This window comes from Dufourea novaeangliae, unplaced genomic scaffold, assembly GCF_001272555.1.
Source record: "Dufourea novaeangliae isolate 0120121106 unplaced genomic scaffold, ASM127255v1 scaffold7, whole genome shotgun sequence".
Classification (NCBI taxonomy): Eukaryota; Metazoa; Arthropoda; class Insecta; order Hymenoptera; family Halictidae; genus Dufourea; species Dufourea novaeangliae.
The window spans coordinates 2,127,848-2,145,777 of NW_015373896.1; the positions used below are offsets into that span (position 1 = coordinate 2,127,848).

The 17,930-nt window shown below is 43.0% G+C and overlaps 1 protein-coding gene across 1 annotated transcript in view; it reads left to right on the forward strand.

Annotated features, from left to right (window-relative positions):
* Positions 1-17,930, forward strand: part of LOC107193284 (dorsal-ventral patterning protein Sog) — a 70,673-nt gene that overhangs the window by 40,152 nt on the left and 12,591 nt on the right. The window contains exons 2-3 of the mRNA XM_015582689.1: positions 1,730-1,833; positions 7,248-7,377. Coding sequence (XP_015438175.1) covers positions 1,730-1,833; positions 7,248-7,377 — 234 coding nt within the window. The remainder of the gene's footprint in view (positions 1-1,729; positions 1,834-7,247; positions 7,378-17,930) is intronic.

The following is a 17,930-nucleotide window of genomic DNA, read 5'->3' on the forward strand; positions in this document are numbered from 1 at the left end:
GTGAAACCTTTCGGTTGTTCGAGTCTACGATTATGACCGTTGGATTCGAGTGGGTATACTTTACTTCTAAAAATGATATTAAGTTTGTATTGTTAAAACAGTGTAAAGTCCATCACATAGTCTTAAATCCGTTCAATAGTTTGAAGGTTTTCGCACCTTCGGTTTGCTCTCCAAAGTGTGAAAAATGTGACTTCATACACTCAGGCTCTGGGGTCCAGATATACAAATGTCCCAATGTGTGGCGCGACGAAACGGCTCGAAAGTCCAGAGTTTCTTCGACCCCGAGGATAAAACCACGAGACGACGCGCATAATACATCCTAAAAACAAAAAAAAAAAAAGTCCTCCCGCGTTATTTTCGGCACAGGCCGTCTGTTTATTTTTACGCGGAAACGGAAAAGGACGTCGTGACGCAGTCATACACGGACCAGACGCCCGCCCCCCCTTTTTTTCCCTCGCCGTTCTGCGCTCCCTCTGCCCCTTTCTTTTTCTTCGCCACAGGCGGAAGAAGGTGCGACCGTCGCGCCGGTGCGCGTCACTTTTAAACGAGGCAACGGCCTTGCGTGAATGGAGCTGCTCTCCGCTCTTTTTTCCTTGCGCCACACGGCGCACACACGCCTTCCCTTCGCCCCCGATCACTCGCCGAGCCACGCTTTCTTCTTTTCCCAAGCGCCGCCGCTGTCTCATCGTCGTCTCGGGCCGATTTTTAAGCGGTCACGGGCTCTCGTACCTACCCGCGAGATCGGTGATTCAGAACTCCCCCCTCCCCCCTGGCGATTAACGTTACTCCCAGCTGTGTGTGTGTGTGTGTGTGTGTGAGAGAGAGGGAGAGAAAGAGTAATTCATTCCGCGGGGTTTCACTTTTATTCCGCCGTTCCTGTAGAAGGAGAGGGACGAGAGTACGCACGAAACGAAATGGAAAGCCGTTCCCCGGAACGGTTTAGATTCGCTCCAGGGGCAGGGGGGTACGCCTCAAGGATGCGACGAGACTACACTTCGCTAGCTTCACCAACGGGGATGCTGAGCGAAAGCTTGAAAATAAGGACCATGTAACGCGTCCCAGTACATTCGTCTATAGAGCTGTAATATGTACAGGGTGTCCCATTTAAATCGACCCACTCGAATATCTCCGAAACTGTTGACAGTGTTGAAAAGTGTTTCGCATCGTGTCAGGGTGCACGCACTTTCTGGTGGAATTTTTTTTTAGGTATACGCGTAGAGGTCATGTGAAGGTCAACTTTGTTTTTGTTTTAATGGAATCGTGTATGTTTTAATTCACTACTTGATGCTGTTTGTTATTAGAAAAATATACGATTATATTTGGAAAAACAAAGGTCACCTCTATATGACCTCTACTCGTCGACCTAGAAAAAAATTCCATCAGAAAATGTGTGCACTCTAGTACCAGTGAACTTTTGCTCGAAACATTTTTTAATATCGTCAACAGTTCCAGAGATATTCAAATCGGTCGATTTGGGACACCCTGTATACTGATACGACTTATGTACACCATAACGAGGTTGTATAGTGTGTTCCAAAAGTTAGTGTTGTCCAATGATATTCTCTATTGCACCATTATTAACATTTTAGAAAATATTCGGTTGTTACCTCGTTATCCGGGTCACCCTGTATAAGTGACGCTGGTAGCGGATGTATTAATTGAATTGCATTATTTTTGTATGTGAGGAAACAAGGAATGTGTAATAATTTGACCACTGTATTTGTTGCAGAATGCACGTTTGGCAAGCAGATACGGGAACTGGGCTCCACCTGGTTCGCGGATTTGGGTCCGCCCTTCGGCGTCATGTACTGCATCAAATGCGAGTGCATTCCGGTACGTATTAAAGTGGGTGTGCCCGACACGCATTCGCGCATGCCTCGTGGAGGTGACAGGGCCTGAATCCATGACTATTTTTGACGAGCATTTAATAAGTCCCCTACTCTATTAACTATCATATGTTGCTGCATACGACATAGAAGCTTACTGGAAAAAACACTGAATTCCATTTATAATCGATCAGTGTGAACTTAGATTGGCGAGCATTTAACGGGACCCGGGTACATTTATCGGTCTCAAACGTAAAAAATGAAAATATTGGTCTAAATAGAAAAGTGTAGGCAGGTCAAAATTTCATTGAAAAATTAAAAAATTCACATTTTCTCTAATAGAGTTTTTCATGAAAATTACCCAAGCACACCCTGTATATCGTTACGATCCAAGCTCAATGGTCCGATACACGCGAAAGACCTCCGCCGGCTTACTTAACTGGCCATTTTTCTTGTCGACTTTTCTTGCTGCCTCGTAATAATAGAGCCCCGGGTATTAATGAGAGCGATTTTGTACAGATAAACGGGGCGGCTGGAACCGATTAGGCCCCGTTTAGCGGCTCTCTTCCGGACTTTCTCGACGAAAGGCGTGTGCAGACTCTGACCCAGGTGTTCTAAAACTGTTTTATATTAATCGTCAAGAATTACCGTACAATTGAAAATCAACGAATGTCTAAATTAAGTAAACTCCACATACAATAAACAGTTATGTTTTATGTAGATTTACAGTATACAGTATTACGTACGTATATGAAAAATTACACTGAGGTATAATTTACATTTCGGTAAAATGAAAAAATTAAACAAAAACTGATTTTCCTCCGTTAACGATTGGCTAGGTGGAAAACCTGTTTTACAATGTTCGAATCAAGACAGTCAACGTTTGTTTAATTTGGAATTTACATAATTCTGAATAATGAATAAGAAACACTTCGAATATGTGTCCTATTAAAGGCTCCATCGGACCGTGAATGTTTGCGCACATTGACATTTTTACTGACCGGTTCACAAAGGTGTACGGTAATTAAACAGAAAATCATTTTCCGTGATAAATTATGCTTCGCCGCGTTGTCGGTCGAGAAATCGATTATTAAATATTATTAAACGATTTCTTTTGTCGTCTCTCGCGCATTCTGCAATAAGAAACGATTGACGCAGATTCCCATTTTTACCATACACCGTTGTGGTAAACAGAAATTCATACCATCCGTCGAAGATTCCAATTATCGAAACAAAAACACTACGATCTACGATCACAGTTGTTTTTTCATTGTAAAATGTTTTTGTATGTTGTGTTTCCTGATTTACGTACAACAGATATATGCATAAAATCCACGGTCTATATCTAATAGATACGGAGGTATCATCCAACCCTATCCGACTCTTCGATATTACCAAATTCAATAATGACCAAAAAATCCCAGATGATCCTACTATCTGGTCGGCCACTGATCGCACCGGCCATCTTAACTGTTAAACCATCTACAATATTTTAGACTTTAAATGGACAGGCGAAAGTTCAAGTCGAATTGGGCTGGTATCATCCAACAACGGTTTAGATAAATCCAAGATGGCGTCGTTCCACCACCTCGCCGTTAAGAACTCCTTTTATTCATTCCATCGGAAACGACGGAGCAAAAGGGTTTCATTAAAGAAGCGACGAATCCTGATTTTTATCGGTCGAGACAGCTTTTATCCGGTCGAAGGGGGAACAAAAGCGGCGATTTAAACGGAAGATCCGATCGAGATTTGGTTCGCTGCTCGGGTACCCCGATGTCGAAAAGGGGGCGGCCATCTTTGATGGATACGAGAGAGCGAAGGCTCTTTTGATGCCCACGACTCCCTCGGCCGTCTCGTATCGTACGACTATTAAAGATACTCATCTTATTATACGGGGCCCACCGACACCTCACCCACGCGATATCCGTGTTCATTCCTCTTCCCGCCACATACATATTCACCTTTCTTCCCTCTTCACCTTTTCTTTTTTCGGGGGCACCGTGTCGCATATACACAAAGAATGTCTTTTTTTTTTTTCAGTTTTCGTCTTGCTTACTTATGACATACCTTCACGGACGAATCGCCCAATTAGCCCTAAGGGAAACGTCGACTTTCCTCCAAAGTCTTTGAACACTTATCGAAGATATACTGTAATGTGTTTATCAACACGGTGCAGTAAAATAATAGAGATGTAGACGTAACAGAATAGTAAACAAGATATTTCAGCATCATAATCCGACTCTGTTGGGAGAACGATTCGCGTCTTATAACGAATAATACGACGATCACCGTTATTTTTCTTTGCGAGACGAATGACTCTGCAAACTCGCAGTGGGTATATGTACTCACTAGGCTACCATTAACGCTCGCGAGAAGTAGAAACAACAAGTAATGGGCAGACACGGCGGCCAAGTCGTATTTAGGGAAGCTCTATTACTTTCACATTAAGTTAGATCGTGCTCTTTATTGCTTATGAGACAACCATATACCATTAAATAGGAAATGAATTTTTTAAATATATTATTTGAATAAACTAGCGTTCCAAAAAAAAAAAAAAAAACAGGAAAATTACTTTATGGAAAACAGAAATTAGGCCCTCGATGGCTGAGTCATGCCACAGCCTAGGGTTTTATAGTAACAAACGTCGGGGTTAACAGCAGCATGATCCCGACGGAGGTTTAATTGTGGGTTACAGAACGGGTTGGAAATAAATTCCGGGGGTCAATCATAAAACGATTCGAAGCTCATCGGCTCCTACGTCCGGCACAGAAACAGTCGCGACTGCACTAATGGAGTTTAATTTAGCCAATCTTCGTAAACTCCGTCCTTGACTGGCCACCGTTGGCTTACCGTGTCTCCATCCTGTAATGTCTTGCCGCGTTTCGCTTTCGTTCAGTCCCATGTATACAATGGGTGACCAAGTTATTATGAACAAATGGAGAAATTACATATTTTACATTTACGCTGTCATTATGACTTTAATAATACAGTAATGACTCGATGAGTGCGCGTTACCACGTCCCGAGATGTCATGGGAATGTATTTTCGCGAGGTCGGAGATCAAGCCGGCCGATCCCACTCGATTAAAAAGCCTGGTCCCACTATTCACGAGATCGCGGGGCCTACGGCGTGACTCATCCACCCACGAGTTTCTTCCCTAACCTCGTCCCAGGAGGTAGAGCCATTCCTTATTTTGACACACCGTTGTGCAGAAATAATGACAGAAGTGGCCGAACAGGGATTCGCCGCGTGCAGACCGGAAGTGTTTTAAACGCCGATTTCTGCGTGGGGTCTCCCGTGTGGGCTGTCTTTCAGGCGTTCCGAATAAAACGAAAGAAAGAAAAAAAATAATTTTACAACCATCGCCTCCATTCAGTACTAACGCGCCTGCAGTCGCGCGAAGGTGTACATCGATTCGAGCACCACGAATAGTAATACTTTCGAAATAATTAGCTACGACGAACGGACGCTATTAGAATCGTTTAGGCAAGTTTTAGAAATAATTTTATAGATTATGTTCTGATTTCAGCTCTATATACACATGTTGCGATTTTTCAAACGATGTATTTTTTTTTGCTATTCTTTATTACTCACTGTATTCAACGTATTTGTTATAAAAACAAATCAGAAAGCAATCGTTAAGCTGCTGTGACAGACGTGTCACCGGGACGTGTGATGTTCGCGTGCGAAACAGCGAAATCGTCTAGAATGTGAGCAGAGCCAGTAAAAGCAAAACCCTCTGACGTTAGACATCAGGCCCGCGGCGGCTGCGGCGGCATCAGTTTGGGTAAAGAAACGACGTCTCGTGTGATTCACGCGACGTGTGTCTCTGCCCCGGCTCCTCGCGCGCAACGAAGCCCCGCGACCTATCAATAGCTCCTCATATACACTGAAGAGGGACTGTCATTCCTCCGAAGGCTAATAATAGAGTTCGCGGCGTCCATAAGCTCCGCGCTGGCTTCCGAACGCGCCCGTCCGCGCAGAATCTCTCGCTATCGCGCGCGGTTAGGGACAAACCGATACCGTCAAGGTATCAATAGTTTCACTCATAATTAGTATCGGAAACAAGTATCGATATCTACTTACTATCGCATTGAAGTTATCGATATCTACCTAATCTCGCATGAAACGTATCGATATCTACTTAGTATCGATGTCTGGTTAGTATCGTAACCGAAAGTATCGATAGGTACTGAAAATACTCAGTATCGAAACGAATCAGTCCCATAATTTTAAAATAACGATATCCAACATGATGCATCATTCGAAACAAATTTTCCTAATGAAATTTTTGGTCTGTCTTCGACTGTTTTAACGCCTATAGCTTGTCCCCCCGGTTGAGTGGTGACACCCTGTATACCGATGAGGCGAGAGAACAGTCCCGCAAACAAGTGGAGCCCCCTCGAACCGGGACAATTTACTTCTGGCGCCCCGGTTCCCCGTGTAATTCGAATTCTAACGTCGTCTCCACCCTCCCCCTCGTCTCGCCATCGCCGAATCGGCATCCCGTACGCGCATCGTTTCGTGTTTCAGGAATGCCGACGGCCCAGCCCCATAAAACCCTGAACTTAATTTCCGCTCGTTCGAACCGCCCGTAACCGGAACCCTCTCCCCGATTCTCATGCTTCGAACGAAAGGAATCCGACGAAAGAGATTGGCTTTTCACGCCCGAAGATACGATTCCGGGCGTAAGCAAAATCCCCCCCTAAACTCGGTTAATTTATCGGCCGGTTGACGCCTGTGCGTGTCAGTTCGGACCGCGAACCTACACGCGCCGCCGCCAGTGATGTTTGAAGATCCACAATCGTTGATCGGCCCTTGTTGTCCTACTAGAGTAAGATGTGTGTCCCAATTACCGATCCTGTCACAATGATGGAGCCTCTTTATAAAAATCATTGTTAAAAAAAAAAGAGTGCTCGATTTGGCATAGAATTACCCTTAATCGTTAATCCCAGCTCTGATCGTGAGTATTACCAGAATAATGGTCACTGAGGGCAGGTCGATGATTCTTTTTTCTATCAGGTAGTCATGACATATACAGGGTAGAAAGTGGCGACCGACAAAGACATTAAATAATAGTTTATATTACGCCGAAGCACTGTAAATCGCGCCTGCGGATAATGGCACCATTGACCGTGATAAACGAGTCCTTTGTGATCAATAACACCAACCAATTACTTCGCCTCAGATAGATTTATCGCGTGGACTGTGTATGCATACGTTCGAACTTGTCGTTCAGCGATGCGTAAAGCAGTAATAAACATGCGAGAGCGTGTGCATAGGCAAACGAGGGAAAAACGTCACGCGATTTTGCGAACTGTGTCACCTGGGGGAGGTATTAACCCCCTCAAGAATCCTGAGGGATTATTGATTTGTACCGAATATACAAGCTTACTCAAAAGGATACGTTTCTCGTTTCAGGTGCAAAAGAAACGACGGATCGTCGCGAGGGTCCATTGTCGCAACATCAAGAACGAATGTCCAAAGCTGTCGTGCCACGAGCCTGTTCTCCTTCCCGGCCGATGCTGCAAGTCTTGTCCAGGGGATTTCAGTGAGTAAATACACGCCACTAATTATTTGCACATTTTCTAATACATTACACATTTTATATTACACTATATTACGTTAAATTGTACTATATGTTCAGTATATTATTATATTATACAATCTAATTTAGTATACATTCAGTGACTGCCACAGTGAAAAAGGCCCAACGTAGCCAGACACTACACTATACTACTACTATACTAATACCACTAAACTATACTGATATCGATAAATCAATTCATTGGTATCATTCAACTGGAAATCCACTAAAACAACTGGTGCGTTCGCTTTAACGCGACTTTATCGTCGTCTTAACCGAGGGAGAAAAACCTCAGACCGCGCGGGCACGTGTCGAGCAAATGCATACGTCGATAAATATCGTCGGACGCGCGACTTACACCTGTAAAGAAACGCACGGAATGTCGGAGAGAAAATAGGACACGCGTCGGTGCTAAACACGACAATGTCTCCGAGATAAGGAAGGTTGGCGTCATGGGGTCCTGGGGACAGCAGCCTCGTAACAATCGCGGACTTCACGGGGACATGTGTTTTTTTTGCCTTTCACACACACAGGTATTGTTTCCGATCGCAAAAAGAGTATCAGAAATATGTTTAGAATGCAATACTGTGCATAGTATGCACTGCAAGCATGTGTCCATCCATCATGTTTGGCGGTAGCCAAAGAGTTAATTGAAGAAGTACCCTATTTTTTTTTTCCAATTTTCAGCCCGACAAGCAAACTCCAGTACCCATAAATTCCGTACGAATTTCTCCTCGCATTATCATATATCAATTCCGTGCCAATAAACACGCGTGCCCCCGAGTCACCATTTTAATAAGTGACCATCAAACGCCGCAATGAAACGATGGATGGAGGAATCCAGTTATACCAGCACAGCCCCCCGCGTCTCGAAAAGCTCTCGTCACCGCTCGTAAACACCACCGCAAAAGGATATAGACAACAGTCGTCAGTGTGTATATATCGGGGCAGTGAAGGCATTAATGAGAGTCAAGTGGCTTGCATAAATCATTTATCAACGATCTTCGCCTCTTTGTCTGTATCTTCCCTCTTTATCGACTTTGCCGTCCCCACCCCTTTGGTATCTTCTCTCTATCTCCGTTTCTCTTGCTCCCCTAGATCGCCTCCTACTGCGCCCTCTGTCGGACGCGCGATCGAGGGCCCCTTACGATGATAATCGTATTCGCCAATGCCCCGTGTAATCATGCCCAGCCGTTATCGCCCACGATACCTACATTACCTACCTATTTATTTTTGTTATCGCCTCTCAGACGCTCGAGTGCCCTTATTAACGGATTAAAGGATCGGCGGCTCGGCAATCGTGCGCCACCGGCGGCGGCGCACAGTGGGCCCAATTCGAGAAATTCACAGTGACATTTTTGTAAACAAAAAATAATTGAAATAATTTTCCCTTTTGAAGTAATTCGAAATCGCACTAAATATAGAAATAAATCGGAGCATAGTTATTAAAACATAACGAAACATTGTTCGTTACGATTAAATGTTATTTAATTTTATTTAGGACAAAACTTCAATATTTAAAGATTTATGTACTTTATTTCATGTTTTATTACAACAAATTTTTAGCCCCCTCTACCCCACTTTTCAACCAAAGAGGTCCACGAAGGTTTGGTAGCCCCGGGCCTCAGAAACCTTAATCCGACCCTGCGCAGAGGGCGCTGTACTCTCACCTCCTTAAAAAGGTGAATTACGCCGCGGAACGTATTTACGATTAAGGGGTATAATCGTCTCTCTCTCTCATTGCCGGGCAAAAAATGACTTTTAATGCAGTCACACATACACACGCCGGGTTCCAGGCCGTCTCAATTTATATCCGTGGCGATTCCCGTTGCCGGAGATAATGGTCCGTTTTACATTGCAAATGGCCGGTTTTATATACCCGCCTGGGGGCGAAAGACACACGTGGGCTGCACGCAACTGCGTTTCTTTAAATGGATTTTATAGAATTACGTGAGTGAGTGGTAACATGTAATTAATACCCTGAGCGCCTGTGGCCGGGTCATTGGCGACCCTGAAGGCACAAATCTCGTCCTGTATATATAAGCATCTGAGATCTTGTTGTTGTGGGGTCACTGTTTCACATTGTGTCAAAATCATATCTAAAATCATATCAAAATCTAAACCTCGTTAAGAGAAGCCTTCGAACACTCATAGAGGATTTACTGTATCTAGGTATAAGTGTCTATATCTTGTGGCCCACAATTCACTGACGATCGGTAATTCGGGTGTTGTAATAAGGATTCTTGTTCCTTTCGATTATACTTATGGTAAGAGACTAGGGAGTGCAGTTTTTGTAGAAACTCCGATGAAATCACAGACGTATTGTATGTGACCGTATATTTGTGGAATTCAATAGTTCCTGTATTCATTATCATAGCCCGAGATAGAACGGTTATCTCTGAGATATGCGACTTTCACTGGAACACAGTACGGAGCCGAATTCTCCTGCTGGCTCGCTCGATTTCTCTCCCCTTTTCTTTCCTTGCGCGTCCGTTTCTTTCTATTCCGTCGAGCCCGATTTCTATATCGCCGTTAATCGCCATAGAATGCGGATGGAATAAACGAAACGATCGGGATACTTGCGCCAATTCCAGTCGGCCTTTAAAGTGGAAACATAAGGAGCCTGTGAAAAAATGAAGGCCGAGGATTTAGCACTTGTCCCGCGAGCCGTGGATTTCTGGTCGGGCAACCGAGGCACGTAACGCCGTTCAAACGGAATCGACCGAATTCCCGTGCGCCCCAGGAACGTTGCAAAAACCGGTATTTCCATACGGCGTATCTCTGTTTCGCAACTATGTTGAGATTTTAAAGCCTTGCTCCTCGCATTAAAATGCGTTAAGAATTGGTCAGAAATCAATACATCTGTCTGCACTTTGTTTGCAACTTTGTTGAAAATACGACAAAAACTGTTGTTTATTTACAGATATATTTAGAATTGTATGGTTGCTCAGAGATATTTAGAAATACTTCCAAAAAAACCGAGATCCTGATTGCAACTTTGTCATGCCTCGGGAAAATTCACATCTCTTGATTTTGCAACTTTTTACAAATAACTTTGAATATAATAAAAAACAATTAATTTCTTTCATTTTTCAACTTTGTACATTTCGATGGTATTGTTTCCCCTAATTTGCAACTTTGTTATATCTCTTCAAAGAAGTTACTCGATATCTCGAACAAACTAGATATCAATCGGTCCTCGCAGATTTTTCGTTACAGCTGTTTTCTATTTCAGACTCTCTTGATTTCTCATTCTATAGAGTACCTAACTGCATCACTCACGTCAATGCTACCATTCACGGAACGAGGGAAAGTGCATAGCGATTTCTCTAATAATGTATTCTTAATTCGCTGATAAAATATATAAAATGTTACGATACTATATTGTATAGAACACACGACGCGAATGTTACCCAATGCACACACAAACACACACCGTGATTTTACGATATTATGCGCCGCGATCCGAAACAACACGGAACATCGTGCACGGAATGCTATTTTTCGTTAGACCGCCACGAGCGAGACAGGAACGTGTGGTGGACGACTATTTTGTTCCATGCGACGTGTACGAGGGTATTGTACACGGTGCTGACCCCGCTTGGCACCCAACTCCATTTAAAACAGTCAACGATAAATTCCCTGTGAAATTGTCCCGGCCCTGTCTTTTCGTAACGTACGCGTTCCTCGGATCATTGGCATTGGTCGGGCCGTGTAACATTGTGCGAAACGCCCATAGTATTGAGAATCGAATAAAGATAAGAGCACGTCTCGCTAATTTTCCATGGACGAACAAGAAAACTCAATTTAACCCTTCCACGGTGTATTGACATGTACACTCGTTATGAGGAAATGACCATTTTTTGGGTAATGACGAATATACTCGTCATGCGAAAAAATAAAAAAACCGTACACCATTTGATTCCTTTGTTTGCAACAAAAGAAATATGTTTTTCAGTTTTTATAAAAATTTCAATTTTTATAACCAAAGTTTTTTTATTTTTTCACGTGACGAGTATACTCGTCGTCTTTTGATTTTAATGCCAGACAATTTTTATTTAATTCCGAAACAAAATTGCACAGTTAAACGGTTAAAAACACGAGAAAACGGTTGCAATCTGTGTAAAATGTTGCAAATTGTGGGCAAGTGTACGCATATCCAAACACGATGACCGTTACACCAATGGAATTAGTGTTCGGGACGGCCGTGAGACGGCGGTAATGGCGCGCACGTGCGCGCTAAAGAGATTGCGGGGTTAGGAAAAAAAGCCGTGAGTCCGAAAAAGACGCGACAGACGCCGGGCGCCAGGTATCCTACATTTTATTTTACAAATAAGGAAGCTGTTGCCGCCGTTTTACGTGGATTTTCTTACAATGCGGTCGAGGACTGGCTCGCCGAGCGTTACCGAGCTTATCTCGTGACGAAATAACGTTGCAAGAGGCTGTTAGAAGGAAAAAAGGAAACCACGTTAATGGGATATTCAGTCTCGGCCAATTATCGATTTTCTTTATCCAACGATATAATCTACTGTCGTTAAATTCTTCATAAAACTTAATTGATTTTTTCTGATGTATAACAGCGTGTGGCAGTCGACGAAGAATCTGCATTTAATGATTTTTACGTAAGTTTTAAATCTAAACACGATAACTATGGAAAACCATAACTATTATGATGATGCAAGTACTATGCGAGTTTCGATGGAATATACCAATGATTCAAATAAAATGCAATTCTTACGCCGTCTGATAATACGTTTGGTTATTGTTAAAAGATTTCCATTAGGACGTATTACTACGTCATTTTTGTTAGAGCCCAATAATCCATGATAGTGATCAGAGTGCTGTATTTCGTAATTTTTCATTAGAACGTAGCACCAATTGACTTCACTAGAACGTAGTACTACGTGATTTTCATAGCACTCGAATAGTTACGCAATAGTCATTAGAAGTGAAAAATACTGCTTCTAAAACGTTCATAATTAAGTGTTCGTACAAATTAAAATTTGTATTATGTCATTAATTTCTTCATTTTCAAGGTTTACGGACATTCAGGAAGCAATCCAAACTCCGTTGATATCGATATAAAAAAGTTAATTGTCTCGCGAAATGTCCCTGAAATCTTCGATACGACCCCACTAGCGCAGCAGCGCAACGATAAAGAAATCTCTCGAGCCCCCCGAACGGGAGTAGAAAGCGCGCGAATAATGACAGCACGGGAAACTTGTCTCGCGGGTAATAAATGCGAGTTCGCTAATTGATTCTAAGTAACCAATAAATTGCGCTCTGTCTACGTTGCAAAACGCGTCAGGCGATTGAATAGCGCCTGCGCGCGCGCGCGCGCGTTCACTCGCGTCGTAACGGTTCCACCACGGGGCAGACTGTATTTGTTCCTTTATATTCTATTTTTTTTTCTTTCATTTCACACTCGATACCAACGGTATCGCGAAGCGAAAGTTCACGCGGTCCACCGCTAGAAAACGCAAGCCTCGATCGAGACGGTTTTTTTTTTTGCTTCGTTAACGGCAATATGGGAACACAGGCGATCGTCGATATCTCTGTATCGAGTGTCATCGAGATACCGTAGGCAGGAAATAACATAGTGGGATCTCGATTATCGGGACACCGTGTAGCCGAGCGTTGCTTGATTCAGGTCTCCGTTATGTAACCAGATATTTTTAAGAAAAAGGAAATTCGTACTCTTTGGTCTTATCTTTAGAAATCATTTTAGGAAATGTTATTTTGCATAAAAATCCGCAGTCTAGCAATGAGTTATTTTAGATAGTAGTTCTTATCAACTCACCCTGTATATGAATACTCACGCGTAGTTGAATATATTGTATATCGCAACCACGGAGACGGTCGCGTTTCCTATGAAGATTAGCAACCGAACAGCCAAGCTAGAATCTCATAAATATTTAGCGTATCGATACGGTCCACCAGACTTGTTACACATTCCAGCTATGAACTTTGATTTCCACGCTCATAATTAGAAGCGTTTAAACGCTGGAAGGACAGTTAGATTACTGCTGCGCCGTATGTGTTGCTTATTAACCGAAAGACGCCGGTGCCTAGGTCTATTCTGACTCGTGGAAATTATATTCCCAACATTCGAAGTCTTAATCGTTTTCATCGACGGGTCGTCGATGACCCGACCACAGGACCGCAGGTATCGAATCTGGAAAATGGAAAACGAAAAATACGATTTTATTGGTTTTGAATAAATGTTAAACCGAATATTAATTTAGTATAAATTTCAGTAACTCCCAAGACTAAATGGTAAAAGGAGTGAACACTGGCGTGCAAGCTCGGCTTCCGCAAGGGGCAAAAGTAGTGTTGGTATTGGGAATTACTGACATGTATGTCAAATTAACATTCAATTCAACATTTATTTCGGTGCTTGAAATAAATTTACCAAGTGGTAGGAGACCTTTCTCTTACGCCACTATTTCCCCTAGTGGAAATTTGCTCGCGTACCATTCGACGATCGACAACCAAAACGAGATCAACGGTTTTGCGAAATAATGGGAGTCAGCCAGAGGTCGCCCGCTGGGTCACGCAAAGTTCACCGATCTATCCGGTGGTCGAGATGGGGAACCGATTTCGAGAGAGTTCTCGTCGCCTGGAGCGGTGAGCCCAACCCCGTGCGCGTCGTCGCCGCGGGACAACGCCGCCGGTGCAGATAAGCGACAGTATAACGACCCGTGGGATAGACCGAATTAACCGGCGGGGGTTCAACGTGAGAGAGAAAGAGCGAGAGAAAAAAAAAAGAAAAACGGAACGTTCGCTGATAAAGGAGAAAGAGAGAGAGAGAGAGAGAGATAGGTCAGGCGCCACGGTTTAGCGCCATGGCGCCGGCTATATTACCGCATGGCGTCACTTCGATTAAGCCGTGCAATCTAAATGTAAATATTAGCATACGTAATGATCGGGCATAAAGCGCGCGCGCCCGGGAATGAGAATAGACGAGGAGAAATACGGTTAGAGGGAGGGAGGGTTGGAAGGTCGGTCAGGGGGAGGCGTAGGAGGGAGATATCGTTGCGAGCCATTATTCTTCCAATCCAGAACCGACACGATCGCTTCGGCTGTAGCCGATAGGTTAACGGTTTGGCCGAAACGCATGCCGGGAGCCAGATGGATTGGAAGACGGACGTGTTGTGTTACGGGATTGTTTGATGTTTTTGGAAATATTGAGAAGTAGACTTGGGACACCTTGTATATATAGGAGAAAACAGTTTGGATTTGTTGAAATTTACATCGAACACGGGAAAGCTTACGAATTGAGATTTTTTTACGGAAATTCTAAGTTTTTTGTTGAAGTATTGAAACGTATACTTAGGACACCCTATGAGTTTGTGAACCCTTGACAAGAGAGATACGGTTACGGGAATTCTTAGTTTTTAGTTGAAATATTGAAAGGTACACTTAGGACACCCTGTATATACGCCACGAAAGACACAATTGCCTCAAGTTATTAATATATTCGCCTAAAAACAGCTGCAAAATGTCAGGAGTGTGAGAAAATCGAAACGGTCTTAATGGAAACGTATTATTAAAATATCTACATTCTAGCTTCTTAATTCTACGATTACGGCGACAAAAATTGGGAAATTATGGATGGCCCTAATTATTTGGCCAGAGAGTGTATATGTACAGGTGCGTATCCATTTGTCCCATATCAATTTGTCGCGTATCCTCGTATCGTATTAACCATACAGTTTCACACGAAACGATGCAACGGTTGCCCTTCCATATTGATACAGAACAGTGATACGATACGAGGATACGCAACAAGTGGATACGCGCCTTACCGGTGTCGCGGGACCGATTAAAAATCCCCCGATAACTGTACCGGATTCCGATCGAAACCGTTCCGACGCGCGAATAATCCAGCGAAATAGACGCGTTTAATATGTAACGTGTGTATGTTAGCGCCGTGGCTTCGATAAGAAGGATTTACATATGTACATATAACCCGTTACTTATTTGCTGGTGCAACTTTCTCATCACTGTTACCTAGCCGCCGAACGAAACGAACGGTCGCGATTTATTTGCGATAATCAAAACCGTCGCCGAGTCGCGTTACGCCGCGTCCTCATGCAACGACGCGCTTTGTTTTCGCCGAGTTGAGGTGCACTTGGTGGTCCGAAATAATAATATATATATTTATAAAAATAAATTCTAATTTAACGAAGATCTAGTTCAGTAAGACTGCTGTTTCGGGAAATGATTTTTATATTCCAGTGATTTTTATAATAGGGCCAATTATCGTATTGTCCGGCAAAATTGCGTATGTGAAAGAATATTCAAAAAACAATATTAGTAGTTTTTTCTCGTGACTTTTATGGCATCGGTAGCACCAGCAGTGTTCCATTATCCGTTAATCGAGGTGCCTTGGCTCGATGTTTAATCCCTGTTTTTAGGATACGATCGTGACATTTGTTTAGGAGATAAAATATACGAATCCGATGAGAAACACCGGATTAATCATCGGTTACAGCCAATAAAACGGTTACGAGCATGCGTCGAAAAGAAAGCAAGGTGTCTCCCACCAGTTGGAGAACGGCGTAAAAGGTGTGTAGCTCGTTAGGCGGCCGACGAAGATTTTGGCGCCGTTATCACCGGACATCCTTAATCCTGAATAACGATCGTCCTTCGGCCGGAACGGTAACCGTGCAAGGTGTCGCCGTTACGACCGGTGAACGCCTTTAAAACCGCCTCTGTCTAGCCGCGTCTACTTGTCGTAAAATCGCGAATCTATACCCTATAACCCCCGTTTACACGAAAATCCGATGTCCGTGGAATTTGCATTCGTTGTTATTCGAGGATCGCAAAAAAACCGTCTGTCCTTGTGGAAAAAGGATATGGACAGAGTCGAATAGATTCGTGTTTCAGTTTGAAAGCGATATCTTACTTTTGCCTTTCGATCGGATGCTCGTGCACCGATTTGGTTCTATTATATCTCTTACGTAAACTTTGAAAACTTGCATTTCGAGTAAAACGCATTTAAATGACAGCCATTTTCTTCCGTTGATTGATATATAGCTCAATTTTTCGGAAATTACTGAGGAAATAACATATAATAAGATTGTATGGTGAATTTTTAATAAACATTAATTCTGCAGATACAAAAAAATTGTTTAGGTTTCCCTCTTATTTAACGGCTCAAAGGTATGTAACCTCTTAAGTAGGAAAAACAGTGGATTATTGTGTAACTATAAAACAGTTCGATATCGTCTGAGTTTATTGGCTTCGAAAGATTAATATGGTTCCGTCGAAGTTTCTATTTTCGTCTGGCCAGTACAGGACGCGCCATCGATTTCTCTAGTGATCTCTGCCAATAGGATAATAATCACGAACATAGATCGCCGCGCGTGTGTGTATGGAAAGTGACGTAATCGATCGAAAAGTGCAGCCTTTTCGGCATCTTGCTCGACGGTGAAACGCGTGGAATATACAGAAACGAGGCGCCACGGGCCACATGGCTTTCCGATACCCCGGGGCTGGGAGATCAACGGCAATTTCGATCGATGGATCGCACATGGTATTCGATCTATATTCATCGTTCCGTCTGTCCTGTAGTAGTTGGTGATGTAACAAACAGAATTATGCATAAATCACGCACCGCGACGACGAGTCCGTTTATAATTAACGGAATATGAAAATAGAATTCTCCCTGATATTTACGTCAACTTATCTCGATTACCGTGCTAAAATTAGACCTCCTTCTGTTTGCGTATAGAATGTTTCATAACCACGTTCAGCGCAAAGTTCACACGCAACAGATCGATCTTTGCTTAAAAAATACTTGTTCCTATTTCGATTAGAAGAGAAAGAAAGCTACCGTGTTATGACACCACTTAAAATGGAAGTTTTCAATTTCACATCGATTCTCCGATGTATTTAACCATCGAGAGAAGATACTCGAATTTTTACCGTTTTTTTCGAGCCTCGAAACACCAAGAAAGGTACTTTCTTTCATTCTTATACAAGAAAAAAGTCAGGTGATTCGGAGGTTCCAGGCATACCATGTCCGCCATCTTGAAAACATGACTGCCAGAGGAATTCACATTTCGACATTCATAGTCGTACAACCGAACGCAATAAAAGAATATACAGCTAAATAAATCCTAGAATATTAACCCATGCTTGTGTTAAACATTTAAAATTCGAATTATCGTTGTTTTTATTTTTGATATTGCAGTACCTACGGGAGAATGTTACGAGAGGTTAGAATTCTCGGAAAAAGTGAGGAAATACGAGAATCGATTTTTTTTTTCCTACCTCGCGGTAGAAATATCTCTCTAAAACAGTTTTGTTCGTAAACGCAAGGTTGGATGGCCAAGACGACGGGGTCAGAAAGGTGAAGCGACATCGCGGGTATATTTCAGACCTCTTGTCATTGGCCCGTACCGCGGTGAACCACCAATTAACGTGTCCGCGCAGCTGGACCGTTGCGGTATGCCGCGATAAAGGCAACATTCGAGGTAGTAGCGGTGGTTGGCGCCAACCGCCTCTTT